General features: G+C 36.5%; 1 protein-coding gene and 1 long non-coding RNA gene across 2 annotated transcripts in view; one reads left to right on the forward strand and one right to left on the reverse strand.

Annotated features, from left to right (window-relative positions):
• CARD14 (caspase recruitment domain family member 14) overlaps window positions 1–23,030 on the forward strand; it is a 53,432-nt gene that overhangs the window by 18,193 nt on the left and 12,209 nt on the right. The window contains exons 4-14 of the mRNA XM_031965589.1: window positions 7,332–7,496; window positions 9,029–9,148; window positions 9,603–9,728; window positions 10,339–10,488; window positions 11,052–11,162; window positions 11,926–12,062; window positions 13,034–13,128; window positions 15,362–15,425; window positions 15,692–15,884; window positions 19,107–19,233; window positions 20,082–20,319. Of these exons, the coding sequence (XP_031821449.1) occupies window positions 7,332–7,496; window positions 9,029–9,148; window positions 9,603–9,728; window positions 10,339–10,488; window positions 11,052–11,162; window positions 11,926–12,062; window positions 13,034–13,128; window positions 15,362–15,425; window positions 15,692–15,884; window positions 19,107–19,233; window positions 20,082–20,319 (1,526 nt within the window). The remainder of the gene's footprint in view (window positions 1–7,331; window positions 7,497–9,028; window positions 9,149–9,602; window positions 9,729–10,338; window positions 10,489–11,051; window positions 11,163–11,925; window positions 12,063–13,033; window positions 13,129–15,361; window positions 15,426–15,691; window positions 15,885–19,106; window positions 19,234–20,081; window positions 20,320–23,030) is intronic.
• Window positions 11,743–16,433, reverse strand: LOC111720567. Its single transcript, XR_002770205.2, has 4 exons — window positions 16,313–16,433; window positions 15,752–16,013; window positions 14,222–14,399; window positions 11,743–12,055 (listed from the first exon to the last, which is right to left on the reverse strand). It is a non-coding gene; the product is annotated as an uncharacterized LOC111720567 (long non-coding RNA).

Genomic DNA, 23,030 nt, shown 5'->3' on the forward strand with positions numbered 1-23,030 from the left:
TCCCTCTCCATTATTTCTTATAAAACTGTAGAAATAAAATATGTTCCTTTATCAGAATCAATAGTTCTACCAATTGATACTTAGGTACAATTTGTTCCAATGTTACTCCACTAACCCCTCTTAAAGCAGCAGAGTTTAGGGGAAAACTTCCACCTATTCCTACAATACCTCAGTTTCCCCTAGGTTTAAGTCTAAAAGTATGTTGGGTATGGGTAGTGGTGTTCAAATTGTTAGGGCAATGGTGAGAGCCAGAATAGGGACAAGAATAAATATTGAGATGGAAGAGGTTAGGGGACGAAGAGGTTCTTTGGTAAATAGTTTTACTGCGTCGGTGAACGGTGAGATTGCAGGGTCCTATGATGTTTAGTCCTTTCTGGAATTGCATGTAGCCAAGTACTTTGCATTCGATGAGTGTAAGGAAGGCCCACTGTTGTCATTTCATTAAAACATAACCTGAATATTTTGGAGCCAGGCTCCCTCCATCAGAAAGACATCTTCTCAAGACCTTCTTATTTATCTTTAAACATATTACACACTTTTCAAATACAATCTGTTTTACAATTATACATATGCCTACATGTCAAATTTTCTTGCTTTTACTTCTTTGTTAAAGAGAGAAAGCAAGACAAACCTTAAGATTCTGAATATATATAATATCTAAATAGCTTTAGATCAGATTTCACATAATTTATACCACATATCCAGCTGGACTGACAAAATATTAAAGCACAGTTTATGCAATTTTTACAAGTTACCCAATACACAGTTTAAAAGGCAACATGGTCTAATTAGGAGATACAAACATGTGACCTCTTTAGGTAAATTACCAGAGAACCAAAATTTTTAAATTTCAAATCAAATATAGATTTAAATTTCTAGTAGCAATATTTCAATATCAATGCACACATATTTCTAAAATCTTATACCAGAACAAACAAGTTCACAATTTTAGCAGGTACTAGTTAATAATAATTATCTCACACAATTTCAGAATCAGAATTCAAATTTAAATAAATATACACACTCAAAATTTAAGATGGCAAAAAATTGCCCTTTCAAGTCTGTTTACAGGGCTTTAAGAAATTGTCAGACTTTAGAACCCTGGGGAGAGAGTCTGAGAAATTTGGAACCAGGTGTCTAGCTTCAATTTCTGGCCCAGTGACTATCTCATCCTCCATGCCAGAAATGCTGGAGGCATTTCAAAGATGTTGGGGAAAACCTCAGAAGAATTCAGCCAGGGACACCAGTCTTCCCAGGACAGATTCCAAAAGCCTGAGAAGGCTGGAAAATCCCAGAGAGAGGGGGTTTTGTCCTTTGGCAGTTTTTCTATAAGCCTCAAGTTCAGGCTGTGAGAAGATTTTTGAATTAGGGCTACTTAAAAATATAATAGACTAACTCAATTTAGCTGACTGAGAGATGGTGCCAAGCAACTTAAAACTTAATCACAAAAACTCCAGAATCTGCTAAAATGTTTTAGCAGTTCTGTAATTTTAACTAAGGATGTCTGCAGACACAAATTGGCCAGTTCTAGGTCCACAGAAGGGTCAGGGTTTTTTTCCCTTTTTGGTGTGACAGTTAAACACTCTCCCCATCTCAGAACTAGTCCTCTCTCTCTAGCTAAAAGCTTTTTGCACAAGTCCAGTTATGTACAAAACAAGCGTTTTTAAAAACCTAAATAGTCAGATCTTTTCCTTTGTAATTTAAAGGCTTAAGATATATTCAGTCATACTTTCACATATATATAATCAATCTGCTCCAAAACTTTTCTCCTATCAGCCATCCTTTTGAATAAATATTTGAATGCCAAGCTTTTGTTTAAGGGTATAAGAGAGACCCAATTTCTGGCTTCAAGAATTATTCCATGACAATTCCAAAGGACTCATAATGAAAAGTGCTACCATCCCTGGAAAGAGGACTGTTCATTCTAAGTGCAAATTGAAGCATTATTTTAAACTTTCTTTCTTTTCTTTTCTTATTCCCCTCCTCCCCCCGCGCAATATGATTAATATGGAAATATAATTTTCATGACTTCATATGTATAATGGATATTTCTTGATTTCTCAATGGGTAAAGAAGGGGGTGGGGAGAAAACTTGGAACTAAAAATAAAATTTTAAAAACTTATCAAGGGGAGATAAAACAAATAAGACAATAATAAATATAGGTTTGGGCGAGAATGAAATTAAAGAAGGAAGTAAATTAATACAGATCAACATTGAGCTGATAAAATTTAATTAAATTCAACAAATATTTATGAAGTGCCTATTATGTAAAAAGAGACTTATGTTAGAGAGTTATGATTAGTTGAGCAAGTTTTGTCTTGTAGAACTGCTTGATCTTCTATTTCTTTCTTTCTTTCTTTTCTTTTTTTTTTTTTTAACCTCTCAAGATATCTTGGATTTACCACTAGATTTCCTTCTTAAGGATCAAGTCTTAAACCCAAATCACTCTGGCTTTCATTGATTGACTAACAATAGGTCCCAGAAGAAGTCCTAATTGGCCATTGTTTGGCTGATTTGACTCGGAGTAAATAGCTATTGTTTCTATTTTGGTCAAAAATTTTGAGGTTTTTGCCTCCTAAGTTGGTTTGTTTTTGTTTCTTGACTAAGAGGCCATACTCTGCCTCATTTCTTACCTAGCCCTAATCATGAAAAGGGCATTGCCTTAGTCAAACTGGGACCTGTTTAAGATCATAGCTTTAAAAAGCCAGTCTCCCACTGCGTCCAGGGCTATCTCTAGTCATCCTGATCTATAACTTGCCACTGGACACAAATGATTCTGAAGGAAAGAGTGAGGCTGGTGACTTTTGCACAGTCTACCTTCACTTAAATTCAACTCACTTACATATCATTGTGTCCCCTCCCTGATTTCATGGTTCTCTTTAAGAATAAATTATAATCTAGAGGAGGGGGTGGGGGGGTAAGAGGTGAAAAATTGGAACAAGAGGTTTGGCAATTGTTAATGCTGTAAAGTTACCCATGCATATATCCTGTAAATAAAAGGCTATTAAATAAAAAAAAAAAAAGAAAAAAAAAGAATAAATGATAATAAGGTATCAGAAAGATTACCTTTTTCCCATTTTGAAAGAAATGAAACCTTGAAGTGAGGTGTGACTTAAGAATCTGTGCCCTCAAGAGATTCCTCCTCCTATCCCCCTACACACACTGTTTCTTTGCTCATTTCCTACAGTACAAGTTAATAGCCTATCTCTATGACTCCTTGTTTCTGCTGCAATCAGCACAAAAGGTATTTTTTTGTTCATTGACCCCACCAAGACATTAATAGTTGTAATCCATTCTTGTTCCACATTGTTGTAAACCCTATCACGAAATCCCTAATACTCAGAATCTCACTTTTTGGATGCTTAGCATAGCAGAAATCTTCCCAGTTTGCGGAGAAGTTGCCTTATTTTTATCTTAATACAATGTCAGTACACCAGGCTAACATCTACAAATTAGATGATGTAAATTCCCATTTGATTATCCCTGGTTCCTCCCTATCCAAAGTACAGAGAGAACAGGTTAAGCTATAGACCAATAAACAAATACTTCAGAAGTCTTACCTTGCAAAGGGAAATCAGGACACCTAAGAAAAGAAATGAGTTAGAGATCACATAAAATATGAGATTATTATTTAAAGTCCCTCAGCTTCCAGGTGTGATTTAGTCCCATAGACTAGGGATAGTTATTAGAAGAACAGACTTGTTACAAGAGAAGACTACAAGGTGAAATCTTTTGGCTTGGTCCCAAAAGCAGACGCATGAATTTTACCCTTGAATGTACAGCCGCCTGCTTCATGCCTCACTGGAACAAGTTTCCTTTCTCAGGTGAACCACATTCATTGTGGATGGGAAAAGATGTTTTGTTCAGAGTTTCAATTCAGAACTTCCCATGGGACCCTTTCTAGATTAAGAAGGAGAATAGTATATTCTTGATGAAATAGTTTTCAATATGATTTTCCTTAAGTCTTCATTTCAACAGATGCAGTACTGTGGTTATAGAAGAGCTACAAATCTATCTAATCTATTTATCTATCTACCTATTTTATCTTATCCATTTTATTGTTGTTATTGTTCATCCTTTGTTTTTGAAGAGAACCGTGATATCAGGGAGATGATCTATCGATCTATCTATCTGGCTGTCTCTCTGTCTGCCTGTCTGTAAATCTATCTTTTGAGAAACAGAGAACAGATCAGTATGAGAATTTCCCAATAAGGAAACTGACTCTGTTAATGCAGATTTTCACCTACTCTGTAATATTTAGTTCTTGAGATTTGTCTGGGGCTACTGAAAAGTTGACATCCCTTCAAGGGGGAGGTTAGGATTGGGTTAGGTTGGCATCCCCCCAGCCAGTATTTGTCACACAGACTTAAATTCAAGTGTTCTGGACTCTGAGGCCAGGCCTGTATCTACTATGCCATACCATAAAGCTATAAGCACTCCCTATAACTTATTTGTGACTGGTACTTATTTCCAGGTTTGAATAAAATAGGCAGTATATGCTGGGAAAATTGGAAATGAGTATGGCAGAAAGTAGGTATAGACCCATACCTAACACTGTATACCAAGATCAAGTCAAAATGGGTTCATGATCTAGACATAAAGAATGATATTATAAATAAATTAGAAGAACATAGGATCATTTACCCCTCAGATTTGTGGAGGAGGAAGGAATTTGTAACCAAAGAAGAATTAGAGATCATTATTGATCACAAAATAATTTTGATTATATTAAGTTAAAAAGTTTTTGTACAAACAAAACTAATGCAGACAAGATTAGAAGGGAAGCAATAAACTGGAAAAACATTTTTACATCCAAAGGATCTGATAAAGGCCTCATTTCTAAAATATAGAGAGAATTGACCCAAACTTATAATAGTTCAAACCATTCTCCAATTGACATTTGTCAAATTGGATCAAAGGATATGAACAATTTTCAGATGAAGAAATTGAAATTATTTGTAGTCACATGAAAAGGTGCTCCATATCACTCTTGATCAGAGAAATGCAAATTAAGACAACTCTGAGATACCACTACATACCTGTCAGATTGGCTAAGATGACAGGAAAAGATAATGACCAATATTGGAGAGGATGTGAGAAAACTGGGACACTGATATTGTTGGTGGACCTGTGAACAGATCCAGCCATTCTGGAGAGCAATTTGGAATTATGCTCAAAAATTTATCAAACTGTGCAAATCTTTGATCCAATAGTGTTTCAACTGGGATTATATCCAAAAGAGATCTTAAAGGAGGGAAAGGGACCCACGTGTGCAAAAATATTTGTGGTAGCCCTCTTTATATAGGCAAGAATTGGAAACTGAGTAGATGCCCATCAGTTGGAAAATGGCTGAATAAATTATGGCATATGATACTATGAAATATTATTGTTCTGTAAGAAACGACCAGCAGGATGATTTCAGAGAGGCTTAGAGAGACCTGCATGAACTGATGCTAAATGAAATGATCAAAACCAGGAGATTATTATACACAGCAACAGCAAGACTATATGACAATCAATTTTGATGGACATGGCTCTCTTCAACAATGAGGCGATTCAAACCAGTTCCACTTGTGCAGTGATGAAGAGAACCATCTACACCCAGAGAGAGAACCATGGGCACAGACAGTGGAATACAACATAGCATTCTCACTCTCTCTGTTGTTATTTGCTTGCATTTTTGTTTTCTTTCTCAGTTTTTTTTTCTTCCTTCTTGATCTGATTTTTCTTCTGTAGCAAGATAACTGCATAAATATGTATACATATATTGGATTTAACATGTATTTTAACATATTTAATAAATATTGGACTACCTGCCTGCTAGGGGAGGGGGTGGGGGAAGGAAGGGAAAATTTGGAACATAAGTTTTGCAAGAGTCAATGTTGGAAAAATTACCCATTTAGGGGGCAGCTAGGTGGTACAGTGGATAGAGCACCAGTCCTGAAGTCAGGAGGACATGAGTTCAAATCTGGTCTCAGACACTTAATACTTCCCAGCTGTGTGACCCTGGGCAAGTCACTTAACCCCAATTGCCTCAACAAAAAAAAAAAGAAAAAGCTAAAAAAAATTTTATCTTATATGTTTTGTAATTTATTATGTAAATTGTGTAAATATGTAAAATATGTAAAAATTAATTTAAAAAATAAAATAGGCAATATATTATCAGTTCAAATTATGAATTCAAATCCATCCTCAGATTCTTGCGAGCTGTGTGATCCTAAACAAGTCACTTAATCTCTATTTGCCATTATCCACTGGAAAAAAGAAATTGCAATTTATTCCAGTATCTTTGCCAAGAAAACTCCATGGGCAGTATGGTCCATGGGAGTCACAAAGAGTCAGACACAATTGAATATCTGAACAACAGCCTATTATCAGAAGTGGCTTTCAAGTTAATATATTATTCTGATCCCCTTAAAGGGGATTTTATTATTATATTATTATATTATTTTAAAAATAATTTCTTGACATGTTCACTAATCCATAATTCTTTGTACTACAAGTCTTGGGGGCCACTAAGTGGTGTCTGATATAATTTATTGTAACACTGAAGGTTGGTAATCAGTGCATAGGTGAATAGAATGAATTGATATGCTCTTCATGGATTATATTAACAGTGGTCTCATGTCTACTTGCATTATTTTTGTGCTTCACTTACAAAAGAAAACAAATAATACCTTGCCCTTTTCATAGGGATTGAAACTATCCATTAGTTAATATTGAGATATCTTTGATGGAAACACTCCTGAATTTTAAAACTATCATTATTAAAGAAGAATAAACACTTCTGAATTTTATAACAATCATTATTAAAGAAGAATAAACAATACAAAGTATTTCTAATCTATTTGAAAAATTGTTTCTCTCCCCCCCCCCCCCAAGGCGAGTGGAAAGGACTCTAAAGCTAACCATGTAGTTATCTATGACTAGCTCATTCTTTTTTTTTTTTTTTTTTTTTTAATAGCCTTTTATTTACAGGATATATACATGGGTAACTTTACAGCATTAACAATTGCCAAACCCTCTTGTTCCAATTTTTCACCTCTTACCCCCCCCACCCCCTCCCCTAAATGGCAGGATGACCAGTAGATGTTAAATATATTAAAATATAACTTAGATACACAATAAGTATACATGACCAAAACATTATTTTGCTGTACAAAAAGAATCAGACTCTGAATTATTGTACAATTAGCTTGTGAAGGAAATCAAAAATGCAGGTGGGCATAAATATAGGGATTGGGAATTTAATGTAATGGTTTTTATATGACTAGCTCATTCTATCATAGAAACCAAGGTTTGAATCTCTACACTTCTTTATCTTGGACAGTTGTATTTAATGAAGCAGGAGCTACAGCGTGTTCAGATGACTTCCTCCTGTGAGCGTGAGTCTAGAGAGAGACTTCTTAAAATCAGCAGTGACCTAGAACTCCAAGGAGAGGTCAGTCGGCTCAAGGAGGAGAATGAGAAGCTTAAGTCTCTGACCTTCAGCCAGGTAAGTAGAATCCAACAACCAGGGTTGGTTAAATATTGTCATGGGCAGCTTAGAGTATGAAACATGTTAGGGTATGAAACTCTTGGCATATGGGAAGATTTTGTGTAGTGTCCCCATATGGCAAGTGATAGAGAAAGTTGAAACTACTATTATTTACTTGATAACATGAGAATGTTGAGTTCAATACATTTCAACATTCTGTTCTTGTTCTGTCTTCCTTAGACTATATAAAAAATTTTTTTTTATTTAATAGCCTTTTATTTACAGGTTATATGCATGGGTAACTTTAAAGCGTTAACAATTGCCAAACCTCTTGTTCCAATTTTTCACCTCTTACCCCCCACCTCCTTCCCTAGATGGCAGGATGACCAGTAGATGTTAAATACATTAAAATATAAATTAGATACACAATAAGTATACATGACCAAAATGTTATTTTGCTGTATAAAAAGAATCAGACTCTGAAATATTGTACAATTAGCTTGTGAAGGAAATCAAAAATGCAGGTGGGCATAAATATAGGGATTGGGAATTCAATGTAATGGTTTTTTAGACTATATAAAATTAAGCCTAAAGTATTTGTTAGCTCTGTGTGTGTGTGTGTGTGTAGAGCTTACATTTTACTGGTTTGGGAATTTGCTCTTCTGAGGAAATTGCAATTGATGTATAACTTTCACAAGATGAAAATCAAATACACTAGAAAGAGCTCTGGCTCTGAAGTCAGAAGAATTAGATTAAAATCTTGCCTCTTGCACTTCCTATCTGTACAACCTTAGATAAATTCCTTAATAGTCCCGGGCCTCAGTTTCCTTGATTGTAAAATGTGATAGATGGACTAGATGGTCTCTAAAGTCCCTTCTAGTTCTAGATCAATGAAACTTTCTGAAGTTGTTGTTCAGTTGTTTTCAGCCATATTCAACTTTTTGTGACCCCTTATTTGGGATTTTCTTAGGAAAGAATGGTTTGTCATTTCCTTCCTCAGCTCATTTTACAGAAAACTGAGGCAGACAGACTTAAATGACTTGTCCAGAGTTATATATATAATACCTGTCTAAGATGAGATTTGAATTCAGGTCTTCCTGACTCCAGTTCTCATGCTCTATCCATTGTAGCACCTACCTGCCTGTTATACACATATTTATAGCCAAATTTATTATCTTAGAGAGTCAATAAAGGCTCAGAAAGGTTGTGACCTTTACATGTCACATAGCTTGTAAATATTAGGGATGAGATTTGAACTCAGGTCGAGTACAGCATTCTATTCATAATAGTAACACCCCCCCCCCTTCCCTCCTTACACACACACACACACACACACACACACACACCCTTCATATACCTTATTTCTTTTTTACATTTGGGGTTGTAAGTTCATGCTAATTTACATAACATTTCTTTTTCTGTTCTGAATAAAACAATGGACATTCTTAGGACTTTACTGTTGCAATAATCCCTGCTCCTAGAGAGGTAGGCTTTGGGCAAAGTTGGGTCACTAGGTTGTAGTATCCCAAACTAACCTCTCAATGTCCCAGGCAGAGAAGGACATCTTGGAACAGAACTTGGATGAAGCACTGGAGAGTAAGCAAGAACTGGTGGATCGCATCCACTCCCTGAGGGAAAGAGCTGTCACTGCTGAGAAACAGCGTAAGCAGGTAACTGACATTCTGTCTATCTTCTACCATCTTTTCTCTCTCAGAAAACTTGTCCACACTGGCAATTATGGAAGATGGATTTACTGGAAATCAAGCTATTTGTATCTAGATAGAGGTTTACCAATTTTTTGTGAATTGAGTTTGCTTAAACTAATTCAGTGACCTTAACAAGGAAGAGACCCTTCCTGAGAAGAAAGAAGCTGGGAAGTTTGTTGGGGAAAGGCAAGAAAAAGCTCTATATTTTGAGACATTAAATAAACATTATGAAAATATACAAAGAAATTAACCACCCAATGTAAATGTGTAAGCAAAGGAGAAGCCATTAGCAACTTTGGCATTTTAAAAATTGAATAGTAATGCTATATAAAATTTCACTTTTACTTAACCTCTTCTGTCCCTAACCCAGACCCCCTGCTGATGTCAATAACTTATTTATTTTCTTACCCTGGTTCAGTACATGGAAGAAAAAGAGCAGACCCTCTTTCAGTTCCAAAAAATTAAGGTGGACTTCGAAATCTACAAGGAGAAGATGAATGCCCTACAAAGCCAAGTGGTGGAGCTTCAAAAGGAGCGAGACCAGGTATCTCTTGGGAATGAAAGAAAATTCTTTTCTTGGAATTCATCAGGGTTATACTCAACTGGTTTCATTTCTAAAACCTGGAAGTGGGTTAGAAGAAAAATTACTTTTCTTCCTGGGAGATCTTGAGGTAGGGAGGCTATCTACTTTTGTTCTAAAACTTGCCCCTCGAATCTTGGCTCCAGCTTGCGTCTGATTTGTAGAAACTGATCAAGTAAACCAGCCTCAAAGGAGGTATAGAATAGAGTTTCCTTCAAGAAGAAACAAGATCTTTTTTGCTCCTTTTCCCACTATTATATCCTGATTTCTCTACCCTTTTTTATACCTTAATATTTTGTTGAGAATCTTTTCCAAATTTTAAGTGATTTGGTTGAAACTGAAGTAAGTAGCATTGAGTTGTTTTATTTTCCAATTTTAGAGCTAAAAGTTCTTGAATCCCAAATGCAGATGATATAAATTAGTTAAATTAATTAAAAAGAAATCTGACTACCTTGGCTTTTATGTCATTAATTCCTGTAAAACTGTTTCAAGCTTCAGCTGTCTTTTCTATGCCTGCCTCAGGGACAGAAGGTTACTACTTCTGGGTAGTTCACAATCTATTGGACTTCCACAGGCATACAGTGCAAGGGATCTGGCCCAGATGGACATTTCTCACAGCTTGACAGAAAAAGATTCCCTCCGAAGAAAAGTGTTTGAACTAACAGATGAAGTCTGTGAACTTCGGAAACAACTTCAAAAGGTACAGGCAGAATCATTGAGTGAGGTAAGAGAAGAGTTGACTGTGGTGAGGAATAAGAAAAATGTTGGAGTCCTAAGAGGAAGGGAAGTTAATCTGCTCATCATGGATGGGAAAGATGGGAATGAGAAAGAGCCAAATCTGAAGCTTGATATATGTGTCCAACAAGTAATTTTTCTAATCTGAACCACAGCTCCCCATTTTTACCTTCGATAAACACCATGTGAATTATATGTAAATGACATACAGATGAATAATTTAGTCTGTATCTGGGATAACATGTGTTACTAGATTATCACATGATATAAAAGAGCTAGATTAGAAAAAAGTGTAAGATTTTGATTCTTCCTCATTTCCTCCCAAAGGAATTAAAATCTAACAATCTAGTTACTTTTTGTTGTCCCTGGTCATCTCAGGGCCTCACTGATTGTGTCAAAGAAGGACTCTTTGGGTATAAGAAGAAAGACCTGGTATTTCCAGGAAGGTGGTGAGAGGAGAATAGTTTGGGGTAGTTTGGCTAGAATTACAAGAACATACAAGATAAACATCTTCTTGAAACCAATGAACTTGTCTAATCCATATTTTGGCAGATCAAAGAGAATGTTATGGAACCTTCAAAATTGGGAAAACAGAAGCTCATAAGGATGCATGCCATTAATCCTCAGGAAGACAATGACTTCAGCCTTCTAACTTCCACAGAGGTACTAGCATCTTTCCTCACTTGCCTGCTTTCTCAGGAACTGAGTTTGCTTCTAATATGAAGGCATTTAAAGCCCATTCAGTCTTGACTTCATTAGTAAACAATGTAAGACAATTTTCACCTATTTAGGCAAGTACCTGGAATAATAGACTTCTAGGAAGTTTATAGGACCTCAAGCCACTAATAATTTTCCCTCCTGAATCACTTGATAAATAATTGCTTTCTCTGATAATCCAGCTCTGTTAGGTTATAATGGTATCCAGGAATTTTGAGAGATGGGGGTTAGGCAAAGCATTGCCATGAGGCCCTATCATAGGGTGATGACTGTACAGAAAGGTTGAGTTGGGAGGCTCATGAAACTGCTACTAAAGTTATTATTCTTCCAAAGAACTGTCCTTTAGCCATTGTTGTATATCATTTTGGACTTGGGAGACAGGAGGATGAGGAAGGGCAGAGATTTATGTTACTCTCTATGGTCCTGCTTGAGAGACAAGGAAAAGATAAATTCATGTGTATATGGCTCTTAATGCAAGCACGTTTCTATATAAAAATATACAGAACTCAGAGTACATGAGACATCCACAAATTCAAGGTTTGATTTCCAATACAGTTGTTACTTGAGCATGGATGAATACAAATGTGATCATCAATGTAATTTAATATATGAGTATAACCTGAGTATATGTGCAATAGGAAGGTTAAGTATTCCTTGACATGTTCAGAGAATCCATTGATCTTTACCCTCTGCTTTCCTCACCTGGTAGCACTGGCCAGATCTGAGTGCCATCTCAAACCAAGAGCAGATGGGCAGCTTCTGTTCTAGTAGCCCTGTGCCTCCTTGCAAGCAATCACTCCACAAGCGAATCACCAAAGACTTCCTGGAAAACTCCATTTCTGTAAGGTAGGAGGATAAAGAGATTCTCTGGATAGAAGAAAGAACTGTGTTTCCAGGAAGATGGTGAGAAGAAAATAATCATGTCTTCTTTAGGTTGGTAATAGCAGGTGGTAGGTATGACAGAACACAGGGAAATGTATAGAGGGAGATTACCAACCTCACAGGCTTGTTGTATATAAAATACTTTATAAGTAAAATTGTAAAGGGCTGAAACTTTGAATGAGTGCACTTGAATCAGACAACTGAGCACTTAAGGCTAATTACCTATTTGACAATGACTATTAGCATATGTTTGGAATTGCTCTTCTCACAGTTAATACTGGCTCAATATTTGGAGTTAAGAGAATTGTAGGTAAGGATTAGAGGGTGGGATAAGACAGGCAAGAGAACTTCACTTGGCCACAGGATGAGGAGGAGAAAAGTGTGGAGATTCTGGACTCTAGAATCAAGGAGGGATCCTTGGCAAAACTCCTGGCAGTTTTGTCCATCTCCTTCACTTCTCCCCCTAAAGACCAAGGACTTTTGCTTATCCTGACTCTGGCTGATCCTGAGGCCTCCAAGCTAGCTTGGACTTTACATAAAATATTATACAAATGTTAATAACATAAATCCATTTTCATTTTTTTTTAATGAACTTCCATTAGAAATGGTCCTGGAATAAGTCACTGATATTCTATTATTCTTTTATAGTTAATATTCTTTGGACTGTTATAAGATAGATAAAATATTGACTTTTTAAAAATAACTAAATCAAAGTATTGAGACATAAACTCATCTTCTTTGGGACAAAAATAGTAGAAGACAGAATGACAGGGATGTTATATGAGCACATGATTTTGACTATTTCTATTAGATCTTTATATTTTAAAAACTTTTCATGCTGGATAGATAATAATAATAATGATGATAATGATAATAATAAGTCTTTTTGGGTTGGGGAGAAAAGTTTTGAGATTCCTCTTTCTTTTTCTCTGTAGAAGCTCCCAGGGGTTTGTTGATAAAAATTCTGGCATCTCTTCAGAAGAGAAAATAGATGACATAGAACTGGACTATGAGGTGGTAGATATGGGAGGTAGGTACAACCATTATTGAAAAATCAACCCCAGTTAATCGGGCAACTTCCCATAGTGTCAATTTTAGATTAAGAAAGTAATGAAAAAGGACTTTCAGGGACATGGTTCTTGTGGCTGCCCTCCCTACCTCTGACCTAGAAGAGTTTAAGTTATATCATAGAAGTAACGATTTCAACCTAGGAGTGACTCAAGGTGTCCTCTCTTCTCCAGCTTCTTAAACTGTGGTTTGGACCTGATATGAGGTCTCATAACTGTATGTAGGGATCATGAAATTATGATTTTATTGTCAGTAAGTGTTTGATTGTACATCTATTTTATATACCTATAAACCCAGGGTCACAAAAGATTGCTCAGGTAAAAAGGGATTATGAGTGGAAAAGCTCTGCTCTAGTTCAATTAGATAAGGGAACTGAAGAGAGACTATGTGATTTGCACAAAGTTACACAGGCAGTGATTTTCTCTTTCTTTCTTTCTTTCTTTCTTTCTTTCTTTCTTTCTTTCTTTCTTTCTTTCTTTCTTTCTTTCTTTCTTTCTTTCTTTCCTTTTCTTTTCTTTCCTTTCTTCTTTCCTTTTCTTTCATTTCCTTCTTTCCTTCCTTCCTTCCTTCCTTCCTTCCTTCCTTCCTTCCTTCCTTCCTTCCTTTCTTTTACTTTTTTGGCTTCACTAGCAGGCTAAGAGATCTGTATGTGCGTGAGTGTGTGTGTGTGTGTGTGTGTGTGTGTGTGTGTGTGTGTATCTCACAAATTCTATTTTCTCTGTCTTTCTAAAATAAATTGAATTCAGACAACCTTGATTTAAATCCTAGCTCTACAGATTACTAACCATATGACTTAAGCGAATTACTTCCCATTTCCTTATCTATAAAATGAAAAGTTTAGCTACATGATTTCTAAGATTCATATATATAATATTTATATATTCTAGCTCTAACAATCTGTGCTACTGATGTTTTCTCTTGGGTTCTGGGAAAGCTTGAGGACTTAAGTCTTCAGAAGGACATAGGAAATTTGGGACTCAACTAAGACATAATAATAATTGTTTACATGTATAAGATTGTTTTGCATATTATCATTAAGAGGATTGGAAACTTACCTTGAAAGATAGAATTTGGCAGCAGCAGACATGAGTTCAAATTGCAACTTGGATTCTTGGTCCTTGAGTAAGTCACAATCTCTGGATCTCAAGTTTCCTCATTTGCGAAATAAGGGTTTTTGACCAGTCTTATGGCTTTTGTGGTCCTTTCTCAGTTCCTATGACCCCTACAACACCTCTGTAATTTAAAGGGTGATGTGTAAGATAGCATGATGTTCTACTTTAATGATCCAAGAGCAATAGTGACCTGAAGTCAACCCCTACTAGAAATAGAAAACCAATCGTTAGATTTTCAATGAGAACATTTACACCTTAGAAATCAGCAAATGTTCCAATTGTTTAATTGTATATACTCAAGAACTCAGTGCAGAAAATATTAATGATGCAGATCAAGCATTAAAAGTGTCCCATACATACATGTTTTTTGACTGAATCAGGGCGAGGAATTTGCAGAGCGGGTTGTTAAAACATTTCCAGAATATCACTGGTACTAACCACACCAAGGTATATATCTGCGGTGACTTAATGAGGCCATCACGTTTCTGGAGTTCTTCCCCAGCATCTGCCTATCAGGGATTCATCCTTATGGCCACGAGGTGGTGCTAGTGCACCATCAAATTGGTGAACCCCATCGCCCAGAGAAACTGGACTTTTAAGGACACTAGAAGCTTTGTAAGAAAACCATGCAATCACTAAACTTTAAAGCTACAGGGTTCCTTAAACAACATCAAGCCCATTTTACAGAGGAGGAAATAAAGGTTTAAGTAGGCTAAGTGATTTAATCAATGTAACAAAGCTAGTTAATGCTATGCCTGAAATTAGAACTCATTTCTCTGGGCTTCCTGACCACATTGTCCAGTGGCTTAAGAAGGTGGGGGAAGGACCTGTACCATTTGTATTTTTCCAGGGTGATATGGATTAACAATTATACTAAGCCATCAGAAACTGATCCTAGTGGTTTGGCATCCTGTGATGGAAGGCAGATTGGGTAAACATATAGAAGAGAGAAAAGAGGATTGTAATGGTAGAGTATTTAATTGGGTACTGGTATTCCTTCCAGGCTTCGTCATATAATCCTATTATCTTTTTTCAGGCTTCATCTTGGCCTGATCTAGTCATTCATTTGTTCTATATTTTTAGTAGGTTTCCCTGGAACAGAAAGTATGCAGAAGACATTTTCCCCAAGTTCTTTCCCCCAAGAAAGGTGAGTATCAAGGACCATTTTGTTGTCATGAAGTTGAGGAAACAGGATAAAGGGAAGAACTCCTGATTGAATTCTCTATCAGGGCAAGAAAAATGATGCATTTTTCAAGATGGGGGCAGGAACATGACTGTACTTCAAGCTACCTAATGTTTTACTGGAGGAAGAAATTGCAGAATCCTAAAGCCAGGAAGGTCCTAAAGAGACCGATTTGATTTGCATCTAGGGAGGGATTGTACCAAAGAAGAAAAATACTTTTTTTCATTCAGCAATGTTCTAGTGCGTCGACGTCCTGCCCTAAGGATATTGAGTCAGGTAACAGCACTGACCTTCCAGGGGGACTCCTTCTTGGATCAAATCAGCATCATTGGTGGAAACCATACAGGCATCTTTATTCACCGTGTTACTCCAGGCTCTACAGCAGATGAGATGGCTTTGCGTTCGGGCACCCAGATCATGATGGTATGTATGTTTACCATCTGGTCCCAGACTGTGTGAATAATTTGACTCTCTAATGCAGGGTTTCTTCAATTTTTTTCCTCTTGTGATATCTTTTCTCCCAAGAAAATTTTATGTGGTCCAGCTATATAACTACATAAAATAAATATACAAATCAAACATTTACTTCTAATAAATCTTGATTTCACAACCCCCAGATTCAGTTACATGACCCCATATTTGGTCCAAAATACAATATAAGAAACTTTGCTCTAATGTATAGAGAAGAAATGATACTTTCGATAACCCAAAACATTAGATAATATTTGTCTATTTTATTTTGCATTTGTCCATCTATTGGCCTATCTAGCTATCTAAATAAATAGGCATATGGACATATATAGATTTATAAGAGAGTACACAAAGTATATAATACTAAAATAAGGTCCTACCCTCTGGTATATGGATCAGGTTCAATCTTGAGAGACTCTTTTGAATAATAATCTCCATTTCATCTTCACTTGTGTCTCTCCTGGGAACATAAGAATCTTTCTCTGAAAAAGTCCTCTCAAGTCTGCAAGAAATGAGTAAATTAGGAACTTAAACATAAGATATGTTTACTTAAGAGACAATAAGGAACAGAAACCCTTGACAAAGCAATTTAGAAGGGCTCTTTCCCCTGCCTCATGAGCTATCTTCCTGAGTCCCAAGATCAGTTTAATGTCTCCTCTGACATTCATGCTCTTTTTCCTTGGGTCTCTCTGTGATGGTTCTGTATGGGTCTGGTTCTTATTGAAAACTCCATAGGGCATCCCTCATTGTAGTAACACAATAGAAAATCTGTGTTATCTATTCACATTGTTCTGTGCTCAGCCTCACCCCTATACCCCTTGACATGGCTCCTCTTCTCTGCCATTGTACATGCTTATTTTTTATATGAAGCCCCAAGATGTTCCCCAAGTGGTTGCTTATTTAGAAGTTGTGGATATTTTCTAAACTTTAGGCTCTTCCTCTTTTCTCTGTGTGTGTGAGCGCGCGCCTGCATGTGCCTATTTGTCTTTCTTTACTGTACACAGACTTATAGAAGTGACTTCCCATTGAAGAAAAAGTTATAATTGAATTATAAAATTTGTGTTTAAAGAAATCTGTGTATAGATTATTTTTGTTGTTTAACTTTTAACTTTGTCTGGCTCTTCTTGACCCTATTGGGGTCAAAGACACTAGAGTGGTTTTGCCATTTCCTTTGCTCATTTTGATAGATAAGGAAATTAAAACAGAGTTGAGTGACTTGCCCAGAGTCGCACAGATAATAGCTGTCTGAAGCTAGATTTGAACTTAAGTCCTCCTTATTCCATGTTTAATGTTCCATCCATTGAACTTCCTTGTTGCCTGCACTAATTCCATTTTTGTTTCTTCTTCTGCTGGACCCTTTAAGTCTGAGAGATTTTTAAATTGAGTAAGACTGGGATGGGAGATAGCTGTGAGGCAAGCTATAGGAAGAGATACATTTTCTTGGCAAGTGAAGGTGAAAAATTTAGATTCTGTTCCCTACAGAAGAATAGCTGGTTTTATGCTGAAGCAGTTAAGCAGAAAGTTATCCCTTGTCTAATTTTAAGATTAAAATGATGCATTGGACTAGATTATGAGAACAAAGATTTTTTTCAAAGGGAAAAAGATACACTGCTGCTAATTTTGATCCTTAATACTAAAATTTCAAATGAAATCATTTTCATATTTATTGCTTCTATTTTATTATTTCTCTCATTACTATAACCATTGACTTGGGACAGTTGTTGAACTATGAGGGTGAGAAGATAGTACCTATTTTCAGGGGTCCTAAGAAGCATATCATCTTTACTCCTACTCTGCAAGCAGTAGATAAAAGCAAAGATCTCTGGACTGGAGTTTGTTAAAGGATGCTCCATTATACTGAAACTAAGAATTGGTTATCTGAAAAGAAAAGCAAGGGATGGGTCTAATGTGACCTTTGGGTGACAGAGTAATAAAGTTCCAGAGATCTATTGTTCTTTAGCAAGTTTCTCTGGACATGCCTGTTTTTTTCCCTTAAAACTGTAATGTATGGGTTTTATTGTGAACTGCTTGAATTTCTGAGTTTGTAGAATACCAATGAGTTTGAGTGATAATGACTTTGAGTCACAAAGTCAGCAGCAGTAATGTTATTGAAAATAGCATCTGATGCCCTTTTCTTTTTTTGTGCGTGTGGGACCATTCTATTCAGAAACAAAGAACACCATGATTCCAATCCATGTATATTTATTTCCCTCCCCAGAGGTTTGTGTATTTGGATATTGTGGAATTGAGTGTACAGAAGAGAGGATTCAAACAAAGTATTGCTGTTCAGTTTTGTTTGTATGATTTTAAATTATTCAAATTTAAAATAAATTACTGGACTGTGGGCATAGCCCGTATAATGGCAGTTTTAATTCCCTATTGTCCTAACTTTAACAATAGCCAGATCAACAGATGTGGTGGAGCTTCACATTGGGCTAAAACTTAGATAGGAGCAGGATATCTTAATGGAAAAAGATGAATAAAAATTGATAGATACCATGCCCCAAATAAAGCAGCACTATGCATTCTACAGTATGTATTCCTGTATAAGGTACCATACATAAGAGAACCAAGCAATGTAAATTTGACTACATTTCAGCAATCTCTCCAGTATTTTAACCACATGATATTTTAGATTTGTATTCAAATATTTAAATTAAATTAACAGATCATGTATGAGGATGTTAAAATTGCCTTAATATTAGCTTCAAGTAAGAACCTAATTGTTTGACTCTGGAAAATAAATTAAAATACCATCTCAGCTCTACACTGTTCTTATGAATATGTTTATGTTAGAGACTCAAGAATGAATGTAGTCAGAAGTCTTAGATCTATAATATGTCTTACTTTATGAAGAACATAACAAAAGTATGGTTTATGTGTGAGTTCTACTATGGTTGGAACATGTGAACAGAGAGGCTGTTCTTTCTTAATAGGCCATTGTCTCTTAGGCACTCCAGAATCAGGGAGTTGGTGGGAGCCAATGTCAAAGGACTGCTAGAGGATAACAATAGCACAAACTACTTTTCTTTTTTTTGGACTGGTGATAGTTAATGGTGCAAAAATTCATGCATAATAGGTATATAAAGTATTTGCTGAATTGCATTGACTATATTCTCTGAGAGGAGATTTGAACTGTCATCTCAGATTAAGTATTGCTGGCTTTGTTCATAGGTGGATTATGATTCAAAGGAAATCACATTCAAGGCTATTCTGGAGGATACAACCCTGGAACAAGCAATAGGACTTCTCAAGAGGGTGAATGGGTTCTGCTGCTTATCTGTGAAGATCAACATGGAAGGTACAGATTCCTTTCAATCCTTCATTTCCCTCTCAAAGTTTTACCATACTCCTCTTCCCCACCCTTTTGATTTGAAATATCATTCTCCACAAAATTCTGTTCCTTTGGTCATTGCAAACTCATTATTCTCTCACCTCCAGACGATAGAGCAGGACCAGATTTAGTCTCTACAGGCAAATAAGATAGATAGAAATCATTGTTTTTGTTCTTTAGTCTTTTTCAGTCATGTCTGACTCTTTATGACCTCTTTTGGAATTTTCTTGGAGAAGATACTAGAGTGATTTACCATTTTACAGATGAGGAAACTGAGGCCCATTTCAGTAGAAATCCTTCTACCAATTCCAATATTAATGAATTGTAGAAAGAACATTAATTCTAGAATAAGAGGATTTTTGATTTAAAACTGTCTCAGATACTTAATAAATGTGTGACTAGGCAAGTCATTTAATTTCTTGAACCTCACTTTTGTCATCTGCAAAATGAAGGGTTTGAACTATATGGGGTCTATGTCTTCTTCTAGTCCCAAAACTATAATTCATATTAATATTATATGAGATGCTCAAATTTAGAGATATCTCCACTCCAAATGTTTTCATGGGCTATTTGTGCCTGACCTGTGGCAGAGCTAATCTTGGTCTGATCAGCCACAGTCAGACACACTGTACCTTCATCCCAATGTCGTGATGACATTTTAGTTCTCTTTGAGCTTAAAAGTGAAACAACCTTAACCGACTCTTGACTGTTAGCTATTCTAAAGTATGCTGCCCTAACATCTCTAGCCTTCAGGCTACCATGTCACTGCCTTTTCACATTTTCATTGTTCTTTCTCCCCTTCCCATTATTGCCAGGTTACAAGAAATTGGTCCAGGACATAGAGAATAAAGTGACCACCTCAGGAGACTCGTTCTATATCCGGGTCAACTTGGTCATGGACAGAAAGGCAGATGGAGAACTACAGGTGCAGTGTAATGACATCCTGCATGTCACTGACACTATGTACCAAGGCCAAAGTTGTTGGCATGCCCATCGAGTCAATTTGTACAACATGAAGGACACAGATCATGGCATCATCCCCAACTACTCACAGTGAGTTGCCTATGCCAAATGAATATGTTGTTCATTCATTCATTCGACAAAAATTGGTTGGGTATCTACTACATGCTAAATACCAGCTCAGGATATTGCTGATGGTCTCAGAAGTATTGCATAAGTATGATGCATCCCTAAAGAATGTTTTCTGGGCTTACTTTTGTATAATTTTGTCCAGAATATTCTATGGTACCCAAAGAACAAATCAAGGTCCCTTTAGGATATTAGAAGATTTCCCTTTTCTGCCATGGTCTAGCTGACTCCAAGCCACAAGCAAATGAATGATGAATTACCACAAAGGATTAGAACAACTTCCTCCATAAAAATCTTTATGTTACTTGTTAGTACCTATTAGCAATGACTTTCTTCTTTAGACTTTACAAGGTACTTTTGGAGGCATTTTTGTATTGCATTTATCCTATATTATTGTGTAGTGTAATTATTTGTGCATGTTTTGTAAGCCGCTATGTCTGCAGTTCCATAAGTCAGGGCAGATATAAGCTTTGTATCACTATATCTCTATCTATCTTTCTAAGATCTATCATAGAATCATGGATGAATACAATTATTCTGTTGAGAATGCATTTCTAATCTAAATTACTCTAGATTACTATGTTTAAGCATGCTTAAGTAAAAGGTCAGACAATTCAGTGCCATATATCTGTTCTAGAACAAGAAACAGCAATATTCTGAAGCAGTAGACTATGAGACGTTAGATGTTATCTGGATACATTTACAGTAAGGGTTGCAATACATGGAACATGAATGAAGATGGGCCTGTTGGGGTTTTCCAATAGGTTGGGTGCAAAAGCTCCACTAATAGTTTCAAGGAAAAAGTATGGTTTAAAAGGCTTGGCACTTTGAAATGATGAAAAATTCCACTAAGAAGATCCACTGATTCAGTGGAACTTTGATAAGGCATGATCCTTACCCCTTTCCTTTTTTATTCTTTCAAACTGCTGAGTGAATCAGTACTATTTGAGCCTTTCTCTGGAAGGCTGTAAACATGCTGGAACCAGCCCTTCCCCCCATTCCCAAATCCTGAAGTTTGGCAATCTAGAACAATGCTTCAATAAATGAACTTGAATTGTAATGCCAGAGAAACTGAGGCAAGATAGAGATTAGAGAGTTTTTAATATTTTATTTAGAAAGAGATATTGGACTGGGGGCAAAACAGGATCCATGTTACCCCCAGCAGCCGAATAGGACTATTATCTCAAAGTATCCAGCAATGAGTAAGTAATTCCAATAATTCCTTTTATAGGGCTCCAGCGATCAGGGAAACAAAAGCAGGGGTAAGCACTAGTGACTGGGAACTTCCAGGAACAGACCATAAATTCAGTTCTGACAAGTTGGGGGTAAGGAAGGATCATAAATTCTGATAAGTGAGGAGGACTAGGAGCCCCTGAGTCTGAGATAGGAGATATGCTCCCCATTTGCATTTTATGATTCTTTGGAATGCTAGAGTAGTCAGTTCTTCCAGCCCTAATTATCTCAGTTCTAATGGTCAGGAAAGGGGGTTGCCATCAGGAAGACTGAGGCAGAACAATTCAGGGAAACTGAAGTAAAATGATTCAAAGAAACTGAGGCAGAACAATTCAGGGAAATTGAGGCAAAACAATTAAAGGAAACTGTGGCATAACAGAACATGGACCTTTGGCTGCCTTTTTTGCTTTATGTTTCTTTCCCAAACTGAAATAAATAATCAAATAGTGATTCTGAGATGGATATTTCTAACACTGGAGAAAGCCTAGTGAATTTAAGAAATTGGAGCTCTTGGGACCCTCAGTTAGAAGTGTGGCAGCAAGTAAGTGTTCTACACTCTAGTGCTTTTGGAAAACACCAGCAAGAGGATGGGTGCAATACTTGGTTTGCTAGATATCAAACCTGTAAGGAATTATTCAGACAGTGAAAATGTTGAGGTATGAGAAATTAGGGTGAGAGATTACCCAAACCTGTATCACAGGTTTTTTGTGAAAGAATTCACAGTCCCAAATGCAGGTGAGGTTTGTGGCAAAAAATGAGTTTATTACACTGAGAAACAACTCAGCTGGTTCTTCCAAAAGGAATTTAGCAAAGATAGGTTTTTAGCAAAGATGGGTTTACACTGAGAAGAAACAACTTTTCAGTGGGCCAAATCCTATTAAGATTTTTAGCAAAGGTTTGGGGTTCAGAGTCATCTTTTATTATTTAACCTTCTGACGTTTGAGGCTAGGGCGATTAAGGGCTAATTTTCAATTCAATAAAAGATGGTGCTTTTGCCCTAGGCCAAGATCTCCAATTGAATTATAGGTGGAGCTACCCATGGGAGTTTCTCTGAGGAACAGGAAGGTGGGGTTCCTCCCAAAGTTAGGGGAGGGGTTGAGATTTTAGGGTTTCTCTAACCCAGGTCCACCCCCTGAAAGATTAGGAGAACACTTTTATGTTTATGTCAAAAGGCCACTGTGAAATCTGAAGTGATGCTTTAGCCATCCCACAAATTGTTTCACATCCTGATACTTTTAAGTAACTTCCCTAGAGGTGATAGCAGTAATTGTTATACTGTTACTACCTCTCTATTTTTTTTTTTTTTAAATAACAATGCATCTTTGTATGGCTTGTGTGTGTTAAGCACTTCTTTTGTGTAGAGGAAATAAATAGCTATCCTGTACTTGATATATATTGTATATTTAGTACCTTTCTCTTCCCCACTTTGGGGAAGCCCAAGA

The sequence above is a fragment of the Sarcophilus harrisii genome, chromosome 4 (genome assembly GCF_902635505.1).
Source record: "Sarcophilus harrisii chromosome 4, mSarHar1.11, whole genome shotgun sequence".
Classification (NCBI taxonomy): domain Eukaryota; kingdom Metazoa; phylum Chordata; class Mammalia; order Dasyuromorphia; family Dasyuridae; genus Sarcophilus; species Sarcophilus harrisii.